Source organism: Rhipicephalus microplus, chromosome 1, assembly GCF_043290135.1.
Source record: "Rhipicephalus microplus isolate Deutch F79 chromosome 1, USDA_Rmic, whole genome shotgun sequence".
NCBI lineage: Eukaryota > Metazoa > Arthropoda > Arachnida > Ixodida > Ixodidae > Rhipicephalus > Rhipicephalus microplus.
In genome coordinates this window covers 42,847,792-42,864,616 of record NC_134700.1, presented here as the reverse complement: position 1 = coordinate 42,864,616, position 16,825 = coordinate 42,847,792, and the positions used below count along the sequence as shown (strand labels likewise).

General features: G+C 46.2%; 1 protein-coding gene across 8 annotated transcripts in view; it reads right to left on the bottom strand.

Moving 5' to 3' along the window:
- The window catches only part of LOC119178803 (proteasome adapter and scaffold protein ECM29), an 881,180-nt gene that overhangs the window by 856,053 nt on the left and 8,302 nt on the right, over window positions 1–16,825 (bottom strand). For all 8 annotated transcript variants that reach the window (XR_012895350.1, XM_075895092.1, XM_075895224.1 and 5 more), the window contains exon 2: window positions 990–1,120. Coding sequence is in view for 7 of the 8 variants with exons in the window: in XM_075895092.1 (XP_075751207.1) it covers window positions 990–1,120 (131 nt within the window). In the remaining variant the exon portion in view is untranslated. The remainder of the gene's footprint in view (window positions 1–989; window positions 1,121–16,825) is intronic.

Sequence of the window (16,825 nt, the reverse complement as noted above, 5' to 3'; positions counted from 1 at the left end):
TCATATTCGTCAAACCATTGGGTTGGGCTAGGGTTGGGCTAGGGCTAGGGTTGGGCTAGGGCTAGGGTTGGGCTAGGGCATTGGGCTAGGGTTTTCCAGCCAAGGTTGTCTTTAATTAATGAGATCCTGCTTTCATAGTTGTAATTACCAGAGACAAGCCTGGCTGCACGATTCTGGATACGCTCAAGTTTATTTACAAGACAGACGGTGTCTGGGTCCCATGCTGCGCAAGCATACTCGAGTAATGAACGAATGTTCGTATTATAAAAGGTATTCTTTAACGCTCCTGGGGGCTTTGTGAAAATTGCGTCTAATGAGGTTAAGCATTCAGGAAGATTTTAATGTAACATGTTCAACATGCCTAGTCCATGACAGATTTTCCGAAAAAGAAACGCCAAGGCATTTGTAATGCTGTACCCATTCAAATGATGTATCGTCCAAATGATAATCCGATCTCACAGGCAAACGCTTGCGAGTAAAAGATATAAACTGACATTTAGTACTATTCGAAGACATACACCATGTGAAACACCAAGTTTGAATTTTGTTTAAATCGGTTTGTAGGCTAATGACATCGTGTTCGTTTATTATGTTCCTATAAATGGCGCAGTCATCTGCATATAATCTGACATTGCAATGAAGACCCTACACAATATCATTGATATATATCAAAAATAACAAATATCCCAAAAGAGACCCTTGAGGCACACCTGAAGTAACTGTTAACATGGTTTGGGTCTTGGTTTTAGTGTTTCTTACAGTTTGCTGATTAGTTCATTTGTTCGACGAGTGCTGTTAGCAGGGTGCAATTTTACTGCTTGTAATTAAATCCCTTGTGATGTGCCATTAAGCAATGTCTCCTTTTGTTTTCTGAACAGTAGCACCCCCAGAGATCTACAACTGCCCTGAACTTTATGAAGCAGTCTTAAGAAAAAATGAATAATGAGGACTGCAAAAAAAAAAAAAAAGAACACCAAAGGGGTACAGACCTTCTTGCGAATGCTCTCATGGGGGCTGCTCAGTTTGCCCAAGACAGGAAGCAGAAACTTGGAAAGCACAGACTCAAACTGCTCGTCACTCTCGGCCGTCACAAAGCGAAGAAAAACACGCTCCACCAGCACTGCAATGGACAACACACACTGCTCCTACATGTTTGTTCTAAGAACCTGAAAAAAATTTAACACTCCTTACTAACTACCGACCTTGAGTTCACTCAAGCTGCAAGAGATTTTTTTTTCTGGTCTGCGTCATTCACAAAACGTATGGGCTTGCCTACTTTTCATTACAAGAAAAAATTTATAACCTACAGCTCAAAATCAAAGGTGCAAGAAGCAACAAAGCAGAGGCCTTGTATAAACTTCCATTAGGAATTAAGCTGATGATTGATTAGTGGAGTTTATTGGCACAAGGGCCAGATGTGGCCAAAGAGCGCCAGAGCGATGATGTTCAGTGCAATGTTCAGTGTAGATAAAACAGATGTGACGTGGCTGTAAATGGGCCTAAAAACAGTCGCTGTAAGTGCATAAAAAAATATATATAGTAAAAATATGGCAATGACAAATGATGTGTGCTATGGAAACACAAAATGGTTTAAAAGTGATATGTATGTGAAATAAAAACTTGGCATGGAGCACCAGCGCCTCGACAGAGCCCTTAAAACAAGAGCATGGAGGCCTGGGCTCATTGAAAGCTGCTATCACAGCGGCATCCTCTGAACAGAGAATGCGCTACGAACCTGTTGGGCTAAAAACATTCAATGTTGGGCTAAAAACATTCAATACTACATCCTTTAAAAAGCTTAAAACTGATTTTGCATCAAAGAGCGGCTCTTCACCGAGAAACATAATCGGATGCAGAGGAAGATTATAGCCGTATGCTAAAGCAAAATATTTCTTTCTCTCACTTTCAGCTTCAGGACACTCCAGGAGGACGTGGAGGACGGTTAGCCTCTCACCACATCTACCACAAGTAGGAGGTTCATCGCCAGTCAGCAGAAAGCTATGGGTACCATAAGTGTGTCCTATTCTGAGGCGACAGAATAGGACATCAGTTCGCCGTGTTCTTGTAGCGGAGGGCCAGTAACCCAACCGCGGCTTAATCAAGTGAAGCTTATTATTTGTTTCTGTGTCCCACAAGCGTTGCCAGTGGTTTCGCAGTTTCTTACGTAGGAAGGGTTTTAGGTCTGTTGCAGACAGTAGCGGTGGAGTTAATAGCGCGCAATATAATTGAGGTGGCCATTTCATCAGCTAGCACATTGCCCTCGATGCTTCTATGGCCAGGTACCCAGCAAATAGTAACAAGCTGGTTGGACATGTACGCAGTACATAGGACGGAATACAGCTCAGTTATTACCGGATTTCTCAATCTGAAAAGTGATCCTAATGCATTTACGACGCTTAATGAGTCTGTGAATATAATTGATTTTTGTATGTTTGATTTCCGTATATGCTTCACAGCCGACAATAGTGCATAACCCTCAGCCGTAAATATGCTTATTTCCGGGTGCAGCACACCGGATTCCGAGAAGAATGGTCCAACGGCTGCATAAGCCACCCCTGCATGCGACTTAGAAGCGTCGGTATAAAACTCTGCGCATGAGTACTTAGACTGGAGTTCTCGGAAATGCATTTTAATATGTGCTTTTGGTGCGTGTTTAGTGATCTCGACAAATGAGGTGTCACAGTGTATAAGCTGCCACTGCCACGGGGGTAAAAGTATCGCTGTGGGCGTAGGACAAAGTTCTAGCAGCGGAACACCCATTTCTTCACTTAAGTTTCTCACACGCAAAGAGAACGGCTTTCTCACTGTGGGGCGATTATGGAAAAGGGTGGCAGCGGTCATATCGTTTATAGTTGAATAAGATGGATGCTTGATGTTTGCGCGTACCTTTAAAAAATATGTGAAACTGCTATAGGATCGCTGCAGGTGAAGTGACCACTGATTCGACTCTACATAGAGGCTCTGGATCGGACTGGTCCTGAAAGCACCAGTTGCAAGTCGGATACCCAGATGGTGAACGGGGTCTAGGATTTTTAATGCACTTGGTGTTGCGGAATGATAAATTATAGAGGCATAATCAAGGCGTGACCCGACAAGGCTTTTGTATAACTTCAAGAGGCACTTTCGATCACTACCCCATGTTGTACGTGACAGGAGTTTTAGGACGTTCATCGCTTTCAAACATTTCATTTTGACATATTTAATATGGGGAATAAACGTCAGCTTAGAATCTAAAGTGGTTCCCAGGAATTTCTGCTCGCTGCTCACAGAGAGTTGGTCTCCCTTGATCGCAACATTTGGTAGTGGCATTACCCCTCGTTTGTTGGAGAAAAGTATGCAAGTACTTTTCTTCGTGTTTATTTTAAAACCATTTTCATCCGCCCATTTAGAGAATTTATTCATTCCAAGCTGCACTTGTCGCTCGCAGGTAGACATATTGCATGATTTGAAACTCATCTGCACATCATCAACATACACGGAATGAAACATCGCGCTTGGAATGACTGACTGCAGGGAGTTCATTTTTACAAGAAAGAGTGTGCAACTAAGCACGCCCCCTTGCGGAACACCAGTCTCTTGGGTAAAAGTTCTAGAGAGAGCATTTCCCACTTTCACGAGAAAGGTTCGGTTAGACAAATAACTTTTAATTGTGTTTAGCATGTTCCCACGGATGCCCATAGTGGCAAGATCGCGGAGAATCCCGAACCGCCATGTGGTGTCGTAGGCCTTCTCTAAGTCTAGGAATACCGAAAGTACGAACTGCCTATGAATAAATGCATCTCTGATGTATGTCTCTATGCGAAAAGGCGGTCTGTTGTCGACCTCCCCTCTCTGAAACCACACTGAAGGGGGTCTAGTATACTGTTACTTTCTAGAAAGTGGATTAAGCGCCGGTTTATCATTTTCTCATACAGTTTGCATAGACAGCTTGTTAGCGCTATTGGCCTGTAGCTGGCGGCCAAGGACGGATCTTTGCCTTGTTTAAGTACTGGGATGACTATAGCTTCTTTCCATGACAATGGAATATACCCAGCTGCCCACATGATATTGAAGAGAGTTAGGAGTGTTTTTAGTGCTTCGGGGTGAAGGTGCTTGACCATTTCGTATGTTATACGATCAACACCTGGCGCTGAGTTGTTACAGCACGCAAGAGATGCCTTAAGTTCAGCTAATGTAAATGGGCAGTTGTAAGACTCACTGGATGGACGCTTACATTTAAGGGGCTGTCGCTCTTCGCGTTCTTTCAATTTTAAGAACGTTTCTGTATAGTTTGATGCACTTGAGACGTATTCAAAGTGTTCGCCTAGGCAGTCCGCCTGCTCCTCTAAGCTCTCACCTCGGCTATTTACCAAGGGTAGGGGGTGAGACTCCCGACCCATTAACTTGTTTACCCTATTCCAAACCTTTGTTTCGTCGGTGTAAGAATTGATACCAGAGATGTACCTATTCCAACTTTCTTTCTTTGCAAGACGACGCGTTCTTCTAGCTTGTGACTTCACCTGTTTGAAATTGACGAGGTTTTCAGCCGTTGGGTAATTTCGGAGTAATCTCCAAGCTTTATTTTGACTATTTCGCGCTTTCCGACAATCGTCATTCCACCATGGGATGCGACGCTTATTAGTCATTCTGTTAGTTTGCTTAATACATTTCACTGCAGTGTCAATAATAAAATCTGTTAGGTAAGCCACAGCATCGTCTATATTAAAATCAGCAATGTCCTCTCCATCTAAAAATGTGTTTTCTCGGAACAGTTCCCAGTTGGCTGACATGCTCTTGCGAGCGCTGCAGTTGTTTTGAGGGCCTCGCCTCTAAAGACAAGGCCTTCGCGGCCCCCAGCCTGGAGGTTGGTGGGTCTTTCTTCGATGGCGGAGCAGCACTGGCTGCAACCGCCGAGGGGGTGGATGGCGTCACCGCTGGCTCACTACACGTGTGCCAGACAGGCGCCGGGGGCCGTCGTGGCGCTGCCCCCTGACGCGCCACTTCGGCAAAGCTGGTTTCTGGCAGGTAGAACACCTGCCTTCGTGCCTCCCTAAATGAAATGTTTTGTTGTACTTTAATTGTGACAATTTTCTTTTCTTATTTCCAGCTTGGGCATGACCGTGAGTATGCGGCATGCTCCCCGTTACAGTTCGCACAGTGGGGAGAGTTTTCACAGGCATCAGATGTGTGTTCGTCAGCACTGCATTTCGCACAAGTTAGGCGGCCACGGCAGTTCTGTGAACTGTGGCCGAACCGCTGGCATTTGAAACATCGGAGGGGGTTTGGTATATTATATACGGCCTCACTCGAAGATTGATATACCCAGCCTCAACGGAGTCGGGCAGTACACCTGAACTGAAGGTAAGTATCAGGTGTTTAGTCTGGACTTCTTTGCCATCACGCCTCATGCTAATTAGTTTTACGTTTATGACATTCTGTTCGCTGAAACCCTCCAGGAGTTCAGCCTCCGTCAGCCCTAACAGGTCATCATCTGAGACAACGCCACGGGTGGTGTTCATGGTTCGGTGTGGGGTTACTATTAATTTTGTATCTGCAAATTTCGTTAGGTTAGGCAGTTTTTCATATTGTTTCTGGTCGCGGAGCTCCAACAGGAGGTCACCACTTGCCATTCTCGAAGCTTTATATCCTGGGCGAAAGATTTCTGTCAAAGACTTTGAAACAAGAAAAGATGAAATTGTTCTCACTGGTTTGCCGGGTGTGTCAGCGTGGATAACGTGGAATCGGGGAAAGGATACTCTCTGGTGACCAAAAAACTGGAATACTTCATCGGTGCGCCCTCTTTTCTGAGGGCGATCAGGGAGTGGGGGGAAGAAGCTAGCCATAAGAAAAGGTTTATTTTCGGCAGCGGCGCCACCCACCCACCATGGAGTCCTACAAGGGGACGCTGCAGGGTCTGTAAGCACAGGACCTGCAGACGCCAGCTGTACACCACCACTATAACCGAATATGGTGTATCCAAGGTAGGATAGCCACACGGGGTTAACCCTTGCCGCCAGGAAACACGGAAGTCAGCGGAAGAGAGTAGAGGACAGGAAAGATTTAAAGTAAGAGGAAAGACGAAGATGTGAGGGGGAGACAGGAAACGGCGACTGCCGATTCCCCCCAGGCGGGTCAATCCGGGGATGCCGTCTACGTGAAGCCAGGGCCAAAGGGCTGTGTTGCCTCTGCCGGGGGGCCTCAAAGGTCCAATCACCCAGCGTCAGCTCAACCCCCAGGATCCCCTTTTCCCCGGACACGGCAAAGCCACGCACGGCAAGGCGTGGGAGGGAGTCAAAACTCCCCCGTTAGCTCGGGTCCGTGGTGTCACTACACACCAAACGCCTACCTGCGCAGGCGCCCCTGCGGGGATTAGGAATTAAGCAAGCAGAAACAGACAATGAATACAGACATACATTGGTTTCACAGCAAAGCCTACAAACAACTATAAAAGTAGTGATGCAGACAAGCATGCTACTTATCTACTGCATCTCTAATATATACACAGAGTAGCCGGCCGGTCTGAGAACTGGCTAACCTACCTGTCCTTCCTCCTTCAATCCTTCTCCTCTAATATATAATTATCAACATACCCATCCAAACCATCCAAGTTCAACTGTATTATTGTTTCTAAAATTAAAGAGTTTGCCAAGCCCCCATCCAAACTGCAGCCCCTCCACCAAACCCAAGATGCTGATGAAGTCATTGTCACACTTATTTATGAGGGGTTCTAAAGGGCCACTCACCAGGCCCTATGAGAAATTCTAGTTTGACGCTGGCAGTTGTACGTTCAAAGGGAAGCATCAGGCCACCAGAATTTTTGCAATGGGTTCATTACAACTAAGAAACCAGTATTTTGAAGCGGTGCAAAATCACGACAACAGGAGGCGAGATCAAAACCCTAGCCGCTCAATCCCGCATAGCCATAGCAAGCCAAATTTCTCAATCCTGTCCTGCATCCGAGCAAATGCTTACGTGCCCATAACGCACCCGATTAAGTCTAACCCCCTAGCATGTGACCGGCGTTGTTTTGTTGACTAGCGTTATTTTGTGGTCTACTGCCTGTTTCTGCCGGATGAATACCTTGGTGCGCGTTCGTTTGAAAACGCTTGCCTAGACGAAGTAGAATAGATAAGCATGTTTAGTGCTCGAACGCACAGGGTCAATAATTTCATTTCCAGGACTGATGTCTGCTCAATGTGCCAACCAAGGAGACACGAAGCATGCAAAATACAGGCACATTAGCCCTGCATCTCGTTGCGATCAACAGGGAAAAAATCAAAGAGACGCACACCTTCACTTTTTGTGTCTCCTCATTTATCCCAAGTGTTATTCATCTATTCAAGCAATAAACTACACAAACTAAACCTGTCATGTCAAATAATTTTTGCCTTGTCACATGTTACTGTTGGCCACATCAAAGTCTTCTACGTAGAGGACCAACGTCACAACACTGCAGTCTACGCAGGGCAATTTCTACGTCTACATCATGCCCTCATTCTCTGGGTATGCACTCGTGAAAAGAAGGGAAAGCAGCGCTTATCTTGAAATTAGAACCCATTCCGCGGCACATAGCATTGCGAATTTCGGCAGACATAATCGTGAACGCCCCATGCATGCATTGTGCTTGTCAGCTGAAATTGCCAAACCCAGTGAAAAGACCTCTAATGAGGACTCAAAACAGTGAAAGGTTTCCAAGGTCAAACAACAATTCTGTAGCTTTCAAGGACCTGTACACACCCTGTGGTGTTGCAGTGAAAAGGAGTAATGGCTTTGCTTGCCATATTGAGGTAGCAATGTGGCTGATCCTTCTTTTTAAAAATTGTAATACAAAACATGTCTTCATAGAGGTAGTTGAGCATTTATTGTGCATTCTTTCGCCGTAAGGGTGAAGGAATGAATGCTACAGCAACAAACTGCAATGTCACGCTAACAATGGCAAGCAGCTAAAAACTTGCAGTGCGCACCTGAAGCAGGAAGTACGCCAGAAATGAGCATACAAAGGACGAGCCCAGACCAATACCTATTACAGCTTGACATTAAAAGCACGCTGCTCCAACAGAAAAAAAGACGCACGAAACAATTGCACAGGTTGAGCCCATGATGATGTTTGATGTTTTATGGCGCAAGGGCCATTTCATGGCCAAAGAGCGCCAGTTCATCTTACTAAAAACATGGACAATGATTGTGATAAGCGGCTGTATAAGGGCCATAAAATTCCTCGCGGTAAGGCGGGTAAAAACATACAAGTAATAAAATCATGACCATGTCGTGAAAGGTGTGTGCGGTGTGAATAGATGACAAAAGTTGGTGATAACAAAAGACGATGGTGGATATGTATGGCATTAGCACAAGTGCCTCACTCGTTCATACCCTTGCATCCAAGGGCCGTGAGGCAAGTGCTTTCTTGTGTAACCACCGCAGCAAAAACCTCTCTGGAGAGGTCATGCTACGGGATGCCCGGGTATATGATGTGAAAACTATGAATTTCTTTAAAAAACGCTAACAATGATTTGTGACTAAAAAGCGGTTCCCTACCGACGAACATTGCAGGGTGCAAAGGTATATGTTGTCGGTAGGGTAATGGAAAGTGTTGTTTTCTTACAGTGTCCAATTGTTTGCACTCAATTAAAATGTGAAGGACTGTCAATACTTCACCACATCTGTCACACAATGGTGGATCGCCACCGGACAAAAGGTGTGTGTGTGTCGTGTATGTGTGTCCTATCCTGAGTCTCGTTAGTATTACCTCTGTATGACGCGATTTTGATACAGGCAGCCAATGACCAAGGTGTGGCTTAATAACGTGTAGTTTGTTTTGTGTGTGTGTATCCCACTTGCTCTGCCAGTATACTCTGAGGTTTCGTTTGAGAGACGGCTTAAGATCAATGGCCGGGATTGATATGGGTGTAGGGGCAGTGCTTTTGTGGACGGATGCAGCGAGCTGATCCGCCCTCACGTTGCCTTGAATCTCACGGTGCCCTGGCACCCAGCACACTACAACATGTTGTTTGAGTGTGTATAGTGTGCATAAAATGGAGTAAAGTGAGACAAGGACTGGGTTTTTGTGTTTTTTAAGAGTGTGCAGAGCCGTTATTACACTGAGGGAGTCTGTATAAATTACTGCTTTTTGTATTTGTAATTGCTTGATGTGTTTAGCCGCCACAAGTATCGCGTAGGCTTCCGCTGTGAAGATACTTGTGCCTGGATGTAGAGGGCCAGCATCCGAAAAGGATGGGCCGACAGCAGCGTAGGACACAGAGGAGTTAGACTTGGAGGCATCTGTAAAGAACTCAGGACGTGTGTATTTGTGTTGAAGTTCCAGGAAGTATGTTCGGATATGGGCAATAGGCGCATGTTTAGTAACTTCTAAAAAAGACACATCGCAATCTATAGTCTGCCACTGCCACGGTGGCGGGTATGCTACAGGAGCCATTAAACTGTGTTCGAGTGACACTCCAGTGTCCTCAGCTAGACCCTTCAGGCGAACTGAGAAGGGCTGCCTCATTGAAGGCCTGTTTTGAAAAAGAATGGAGCTCGACAAGTCTTTAATTGTAGAGTATGAGGGGTGCTTCTTATCTGCTTTCACCTTAAGGAAATAAACAAAGGACATGTAAGTTCTCTGCAGATGAAGCGACCACTCATTCGACTCAACATAAAGGCTTTCTACGGGGCTGGTGCGAAAAGCACCCGTAGAAAGGCGGATGCCCAAATGGTGCACGAGGTCCAGCATCTTCAAAGCACTTTGTGTTGCAGACTGATAAACAATGGCCCCATAATCTAAGCGGGTGCGAATGAGGCTTCGATACAGATTCATGAGACATTGCCTGTCACTACCCCACGTAGTACGTGACAACACTTTTAAAACATTCATGGCTTTTAAACATTTTGTTTTTAAATACTTGATGTACGGCACGAATGTCAACTTGTTGTCCAAGATTAGTCCTAAGAATTTATGCTCCACATTGACAGACAGACGTTGACCGTTCAATTCAATGTCAGGTTCTGAGTGCATGCCTCTTTTTCGGGAGAACAAGACACACGTGCTCTTTAGTGGGTTCAGTCGGAATCCGTTTTCCTCTGCCCATTTGGAGACCTTGTTTAAACCTAACTGAACCTGTCGCTCACACATTACCAGGTTGCAAGATCTAAAGCCAAGCTGGACGTCGTCGACATATGTACAATAAAACATATTGCGAGGGATGGACAAGTGCAAGGAATTCATCTTGATGAGAAAAAGTGTGCAGCTAAGTACACCACCTTGTGGCACGCCTGTTTCCTGAACGAATGTTTGGGAAAGAGCCGTGCCCACTCGGACACGGAATGTCCGGTTTGACAGGTAACTTTCGAGTATGTGGAACATTCTTCCGCGCACGCCAAGGTGGGACAGGTCTCTTAGAATTCCGAAACGCCATGTAGTATCATAAGCCTTTTCGATATCGAGGAATACAGAGAGAAAATATGGTTTATGGATGAAGGCGTCCCTGATCTGTGCCTCGATACGAACAAGGTGGTCTGTGGTGGATCTACTTTCTCGAAACCCGCACTGAAATGGGTCAAGCAAATTGTTTGTTTCAAGGAAATGTACAAGTCTGCAGTTTATCATTTTTTCGAAGATTTTGCACAAGCAGCTTGTGAGTGCAATAGGCCTGTAACTCGAAGGTAAAGAAGGGTCCTTGCCCTCTTTCAAAATGGGAATTATAATAGCCTCTTTCCAGGAGTTAGGGATAGTGCCAGAAAACCAGATAGCATTGTACAAACAAAGTAAGGTTTTTCGTGTTTCGATCGGTAGGTTTTTTAACATTTCATAAACGACACGGTCAGAACCTGGGGCAGAAGTACTGCAGGAGTTTAGAGACATTCGCAGCTCAGCTAGACTGAACGCTTGATTATATGCCTCGTATCTAGTGCATTTGTGTTCGAGTTTCTGCTTTTCTATTCTTGTTCTGTATTTTTGGAAAGTGTCAGTATAGTGGGATGAGCTGGACACCTGTTCGAAGTGTGCACCGAGGAAGTTTGCCTGATCTTCCAAGGTATCACCCCGAGTGTCCACGAGTGTAAGTGTGTGTACTTGTTTTCCTGCTATCCTACCGACCATGTTCCAGACTTTAGCTTCCTGTGTGTATAAATTGATCCCTGACAAAAACTTCTGCCAGCTTTCTCTTCTGGCCTGCCGACGCGTTCTCCTGCCTTGAGACTTTATTTTCTTGAAGGTGTCAAGATTTTCGGCTGTCGGTGAGTTCCGAAGCAGCCTCCAAGCTCTGTTTTGCTGTTTGCGCGCGTTTCGGCATTCAGAGTTCCACCATGGCACACGCCGTTTTCCTGGGTGCCCATTTGTTTGTGGGATGCATTTTGTTGCAGCATCAATCAAAAAAGCTGTGAAGTAGTCGACAGCAACATCAATGCTTAAAGTACATATGTCACTCCAATCTATACGAGCGATGGTATGAAACCGTTCCCAGTCGGCTCTGTTCATGAGCCATTTGGGAACACGGGGTGTACACTCAGTTGCTGTAGTTGTGCTCAAAACTACGAGACAGTGGTCACTTCCGTACAGATTACTGACGACTTTCCACTGGAGTAGAGGCACAAGAGATGGAGACACTATGCTTAGGTCTATGGAGGAGTAGGTGTTATGTGCGAGATTATAATAGGTTGGTTCTTTTCTATTTAGGAGACATGCGTTCGACGAGAGAAGGAATTGTTCAATCAGTCGACCTCGCGCGTCCCAACGAGAGTCTCCCCATAGCCTGCTATGCGCATTGAAGTCTCTAAGGAGAACATAAGGCTCCGGAAGTTCATCAATTAAAGAGTGTAAATCACGTTTTTGCAGATGATAGCTAGGAGGGATGTAAATAGTGCAGATTGTGATTCGTTTATCAAAAAGAACCGCTCGAACAGCCACTGCCTCAAGGGATGTTTGGAGTTGTAAGTGTGTGCATGCAATTCCTTGATTCACTATGATGGCAAGACCTCCGGATGATGTCATGGCATCATCACGGTCCTTTCGAAAAATAACGTATTTGCGAAGAAAATTTGTGTGCTTTGAATTAAGGTGTGTTTCTTGTACACACAGCACTTTTGGTGAGTGTTCGTGTAGGAGTTCTTGGATGTCGTCAAGGTTTCTGAGAAGGCCCCTGACGTTCCATTGTATAATTTGAGTGTTCATGGTGAATGTAAAATAATGCTGTGTGTACAAAATGCGAGTGGCTGTTTAGACGGGGAGTTTGAGTTCACTTAACAGGGCCGTCACCAGGCCCTGTTATTTGCTTTTTTGTTTTCTTGGCGCGCTCCAAGGAGCCACGCCGCTCTTTCGGCACCAAGGGTGCCGACGTATCCATTGCCTTCTCGGAGGCACTGGAAGCCCGCACGTGCGGGCTGTTAGTTTGGATTTTGGGCCTCGCCTGGTGAGGGGAGGCCTTGAGACCCGAAGACTCTGGAGTCTCCGGTCTCTGCTTGGGAGTAGGCGGTGTAGCCTGGGCTACAGCCGCCTTGGGGGCAGGTGCCACAGCCAACGGCTCGCTCTGCGCAGGCCGAAGGGGTGGCGAGGGCTGGTGCGGCGTTGCCCCCTGACGCGCCGCATCAGCATATGTTGCGCCGTAAAATGGCGACACTCTTCGTCTTGCTTCTTTGAATGTGATGTTTTCTTTGACTTTAAGAGTGATGATTTCTTTTTCTTTCTTCCAGTTAGGACACGAACGCGAATACGCGGCGTGTTCCCCGTCACAATTCACGCAGTGAGGCGTGGTAACACAGTTATCAGATGGGTGGCCGCGGCCACCACATCTTGCACAAGTTTCCTGACCTCGGCAGTTCTGCGAACCATGACCAAATCGTTGACATTTATAACACCGTCTCGGATTGGGAATGTAGGGACGGACAGAGAGTTTGATGTAGCCTGTGTCTATAGATGAAGGCAGTGTGCTAGATGCAAAAGTGAGTATTATATGTTTGGTAGGTATTTCTTTGTTGTCGCGTCTGATGACGATTCGTTTCACATCCGTGACATTTTGTTCTTTCCACCCTTCAAGCAGTTCCTGTTCGGACATTTCAAGAAGGTCTGCTTCTGAAACAACTCCGCGTGAGGTGTTCATTGATCTATGAGGTGAAACAGATACTGGGATATTGCCAAATGCTTTGAGACTGCCAAGTTTTTCATAGTGGTGTTTTTCTGGCAGCTCAAGGAGAAGGTCTCCGCTAGCCATCTTTGTAACCTTGTATCCTTGGCCAAAGAGCTCAGTCAGAGATTTAGCAACAAGAAATGGAGATATGGCTCTGGCTTGTTTTGTTGGCTTTTCGCTGTGCACTACATGGAATTTCGGAAAGCATTGTCTGGGTTGGTTGAAAAGTAATATTTCATCGGTGCGTCCCCTCTTAAGCGGAAGACGATCTAGGAGATGGGGAAATGCAGGTGTTCCCATAATAGTGTTCTTTTTTTTCGGCAGCAATGGCGGCCACCCACCATGGAGTCCAACCAGGGGACGCTGAAGCACTTAATAGCATAAGGCTGCAGACGCCAGCCGTACATTGCCACTATAACCAAATATAGCTACTCAAGGTTGAGTAATTACACAAGGTTAACCCTTGCCGCCAGGAAAAATCGGAAGTAAATGGAAGAGAGAAGAAGACAGGATAGATTTAAAGACGAGAAAAGACTAAGATGTAGGAAGAGAGAGATAGGAAAAGGCGACTGCCGATTTCCCCTGGGTGGGTCAGCCCAGGAGTGCCGTCTACGTGAAGCCGGGGCCAAAGGGGTGTGTTGCCTCTGCCGGGGGGCCTTAAAGGTCCAATCACCTAGCGTCGGCTCAACCCCCAGGATCCCCTTTACCCCGGACACGGCAAAGCCACGCACGGCTAGGCGTGGGAGGGAGTAGAAACTCCCCCGTTAGCTCGGGTACGTGGTGTCGCTACACACCAAACGCCTACCTGCGCAGGCGCCCCTGCGGGGACAGGTTGAGCCCAAACAACTGGCACAATGATCACCTATTCGTGCGAGAAAAGCACACTCCAATCGTGAACACAACCGCGTCAGCGAAGGGAACCGGCCTTTGTGCTTTCTTTAATCACTGCAACCTCAAAGCGAGCTTGCGATGGAAGTACAAGTGATAGAAAGCGGCCAAATCCCAAGGTAAGCACGCGTCCGAGTGAACGACCGTGCCAGAGAACATCTATATGCACTTTGATCGTGTAATGTGGAGGCGCGTGCGTATAGCAAGGTGCGCGGTGCAACGACGTTTATAGCAGCCCCCGTGCTGTCTCGCTACTGATGACAAAAACGCGCTGAAGTTGCTGAGCTCCGAGGACCACCAAAAGTACTTGTTTTATATAAATGGTACAAAAGGTTCGCTGTTAGCATGCTGAGCAATGTGCGCTCTGTGGCATAGTGCTTTGTGCCACGCGCTGAGGAGCGACAGGTCACTGGTTCAATGCCCGAATTCGGAGCTTTTTCTTCTAATTTTTTTCTTTGCACCCCGTTAGTATATATTTTACAGCGTCATATTCGTGACAGATATACGTCAGTGGAGCCTAGGTGAGCTCCGGCTGAAAGCCTTTTCATTTTAAAAAACATGGTTGATCCTTCCACCATTCAGAAATCTGTATAACACTGAAGTAAAAAGTGTGTCCTCACGTGTTCTATGTTTATCGTGCATTGATATATAACTTGTACAAGGTCTGTTAGTGTTCGACAGCTAATTCACCATGTAACATAGGTGCATACACGTCGATGATTAGTGATACAACTCCACCCAACGACTAATGTGAATAATTAATGACAAAACACGCACTTGTTATAATAGATACCTGTAATAGCAGTCGTAGTTAATGGTGAGAGCGGCACCAAAGAAAGCAGTGCGACAAGCTGAAGAGCGTGACTCATTGTATGTCAAACTTAGGCTAACGTCGCCTGCTTTGCAGGTGTTGTGTCTTTGCCCTAGTCTAGCAGCAATTTTTTATGGCGCTAGCCTAGTTGGGGAACATGGAGTTACATCCAGGCAAATCAGACACTTTGCAAGGCTATTTTTGGTCTGGATGTAAGAAATGAGTGATACCAACGTTTTGGGTGAGGCCGCCACCTGGCGCTGTTTTAAATCACTGACAAAATTGCACTTCTGTTATTGTAAACACGCAAAAGAGGACAAGTGCACAGAAACAACGCATTGAAAGAAGTAATCCTGGATGTTCCGGGTCATGATGCATTACTTAACTCTACGAAGAGCACTGTGAGAGGACAGTGGTACACATTGGGCACGGCGAAAACTCGAGAAGCGGACCATTAACCATGCGTCCCGCATTCTTGTTCCAGATGGCTTTGCTGCCAATTGTCGCTGCTTCTTGGACACCGCCGAATCGCACCTGCGCTTCGCATGCTTATGGAACAGGCGACAACTTCACGGAATTTGCCATCAACTGGACCTCGTATCTTGGACAGGATATCGGCAGCGCATGCGTGACATCGGCCAGTTCAACGCATATAAAAGAACAGCTTCAAATCGGATTCTTCAGTGGGCACGGCGAAAACTCGAGAAGCGGACCATTAACCATGCGTCCCGCATTCTTGTTCCAGATGGCTTTGCTGCCAATTGTCGCTGCTTCTTGGACACCGCCGAATCGCACCTGCGCTTCGCATGCTTATGGAACAGGCGACAACTTCACGGAATTTGCCATCAACTGGACCTCGTATCTTGGACAGGATATCGGCAGCGCATGCGTGACATCGGCCAGTTCAACGCATATAAAAGAACAGCTTCAAATCGGATTCTTCAGTGGGCACGGCGAAAACTCGAGAAGCGGACCATTAACCATGCGTCCCGCATTCTTGTTCCAGGTTAGTTGTGTTGGTTCATACTGTAGTGATGAAAGAGGTGTTGTTGTCGTGCCGTGCCCACGGACTTTGATTGCTTTGGCGTACGAGTGCTACCATGTGTGCAAACTGCTACTCTGTGGTGATGTGGAATTGAATCCAGGTCCTACCAATACTGAAATGCTCCAGACACTGATACAGGGCCAGCAGGCTATTAGGGAAGATTTAGCAGAGCTTAAACAGCGGTTGGAAGTTGCCGAGAAAAGTGTTAGCTCTTTCTCGACCCGAATGACCAAATTAGAAACAAATGTAAGAGAAATAGCCCGGAAAGTGGACAGTTTTGAAACTCTCAACAATTCGGTTGAAAAAATTCAGCAAACACTCATGCTGCAGCAGGAAAAGCTTACAGATCTGGAAGACCGGAGTCGGATGTCGAACCTTGTTGTGTTTGGCATAGAGGAGCGAGCGAATGAAACGGAGGATGTTCTACGGCAGAAAGTAATAAAAGAGGTGTTTGAGGATAGGCTCGGCGTAAAGTGCTTGTCTGTTGCTAGAATACACCGTTTGGGAAAACGTGCTGGAAAGCGACCTGTAATTCTGTTTTTTCAAAATTATACGGAAAAACAGGAAGTGCTGCGGAACTGCAAAAAGCTGAAGGGAACACAAATTTCCGTGCAAAATGACTTTTCTGCTGACACGCTAAGAAAACGAAAACTGCTATGGCAAAGCGCCAAAGTCGAGAAAGAGCAAGGCAAGAGGATTGCGCTGGTAAAGGATAAATTGCGTGTTGATTCACAGTTCTACGCATGGGATGATGTTTCGAACACGCGTGTCATTGTTCGATCTGGCAAAGATCCTACACAAACAGCGTAGCTTTCACCGTCTGCATTTAAGAACCTTCGTATGCTCTCTTTCAACGCAAGAAGCATTGTGAACAAAGCGGATAAATTAGAACTATTGCTTTTGACGTACGACCCTCATGTGGTTGTTATCACTGAGACTTGGTTGCATGATGGTGTACGAGATGACGAAATTATTCCTCCCGGC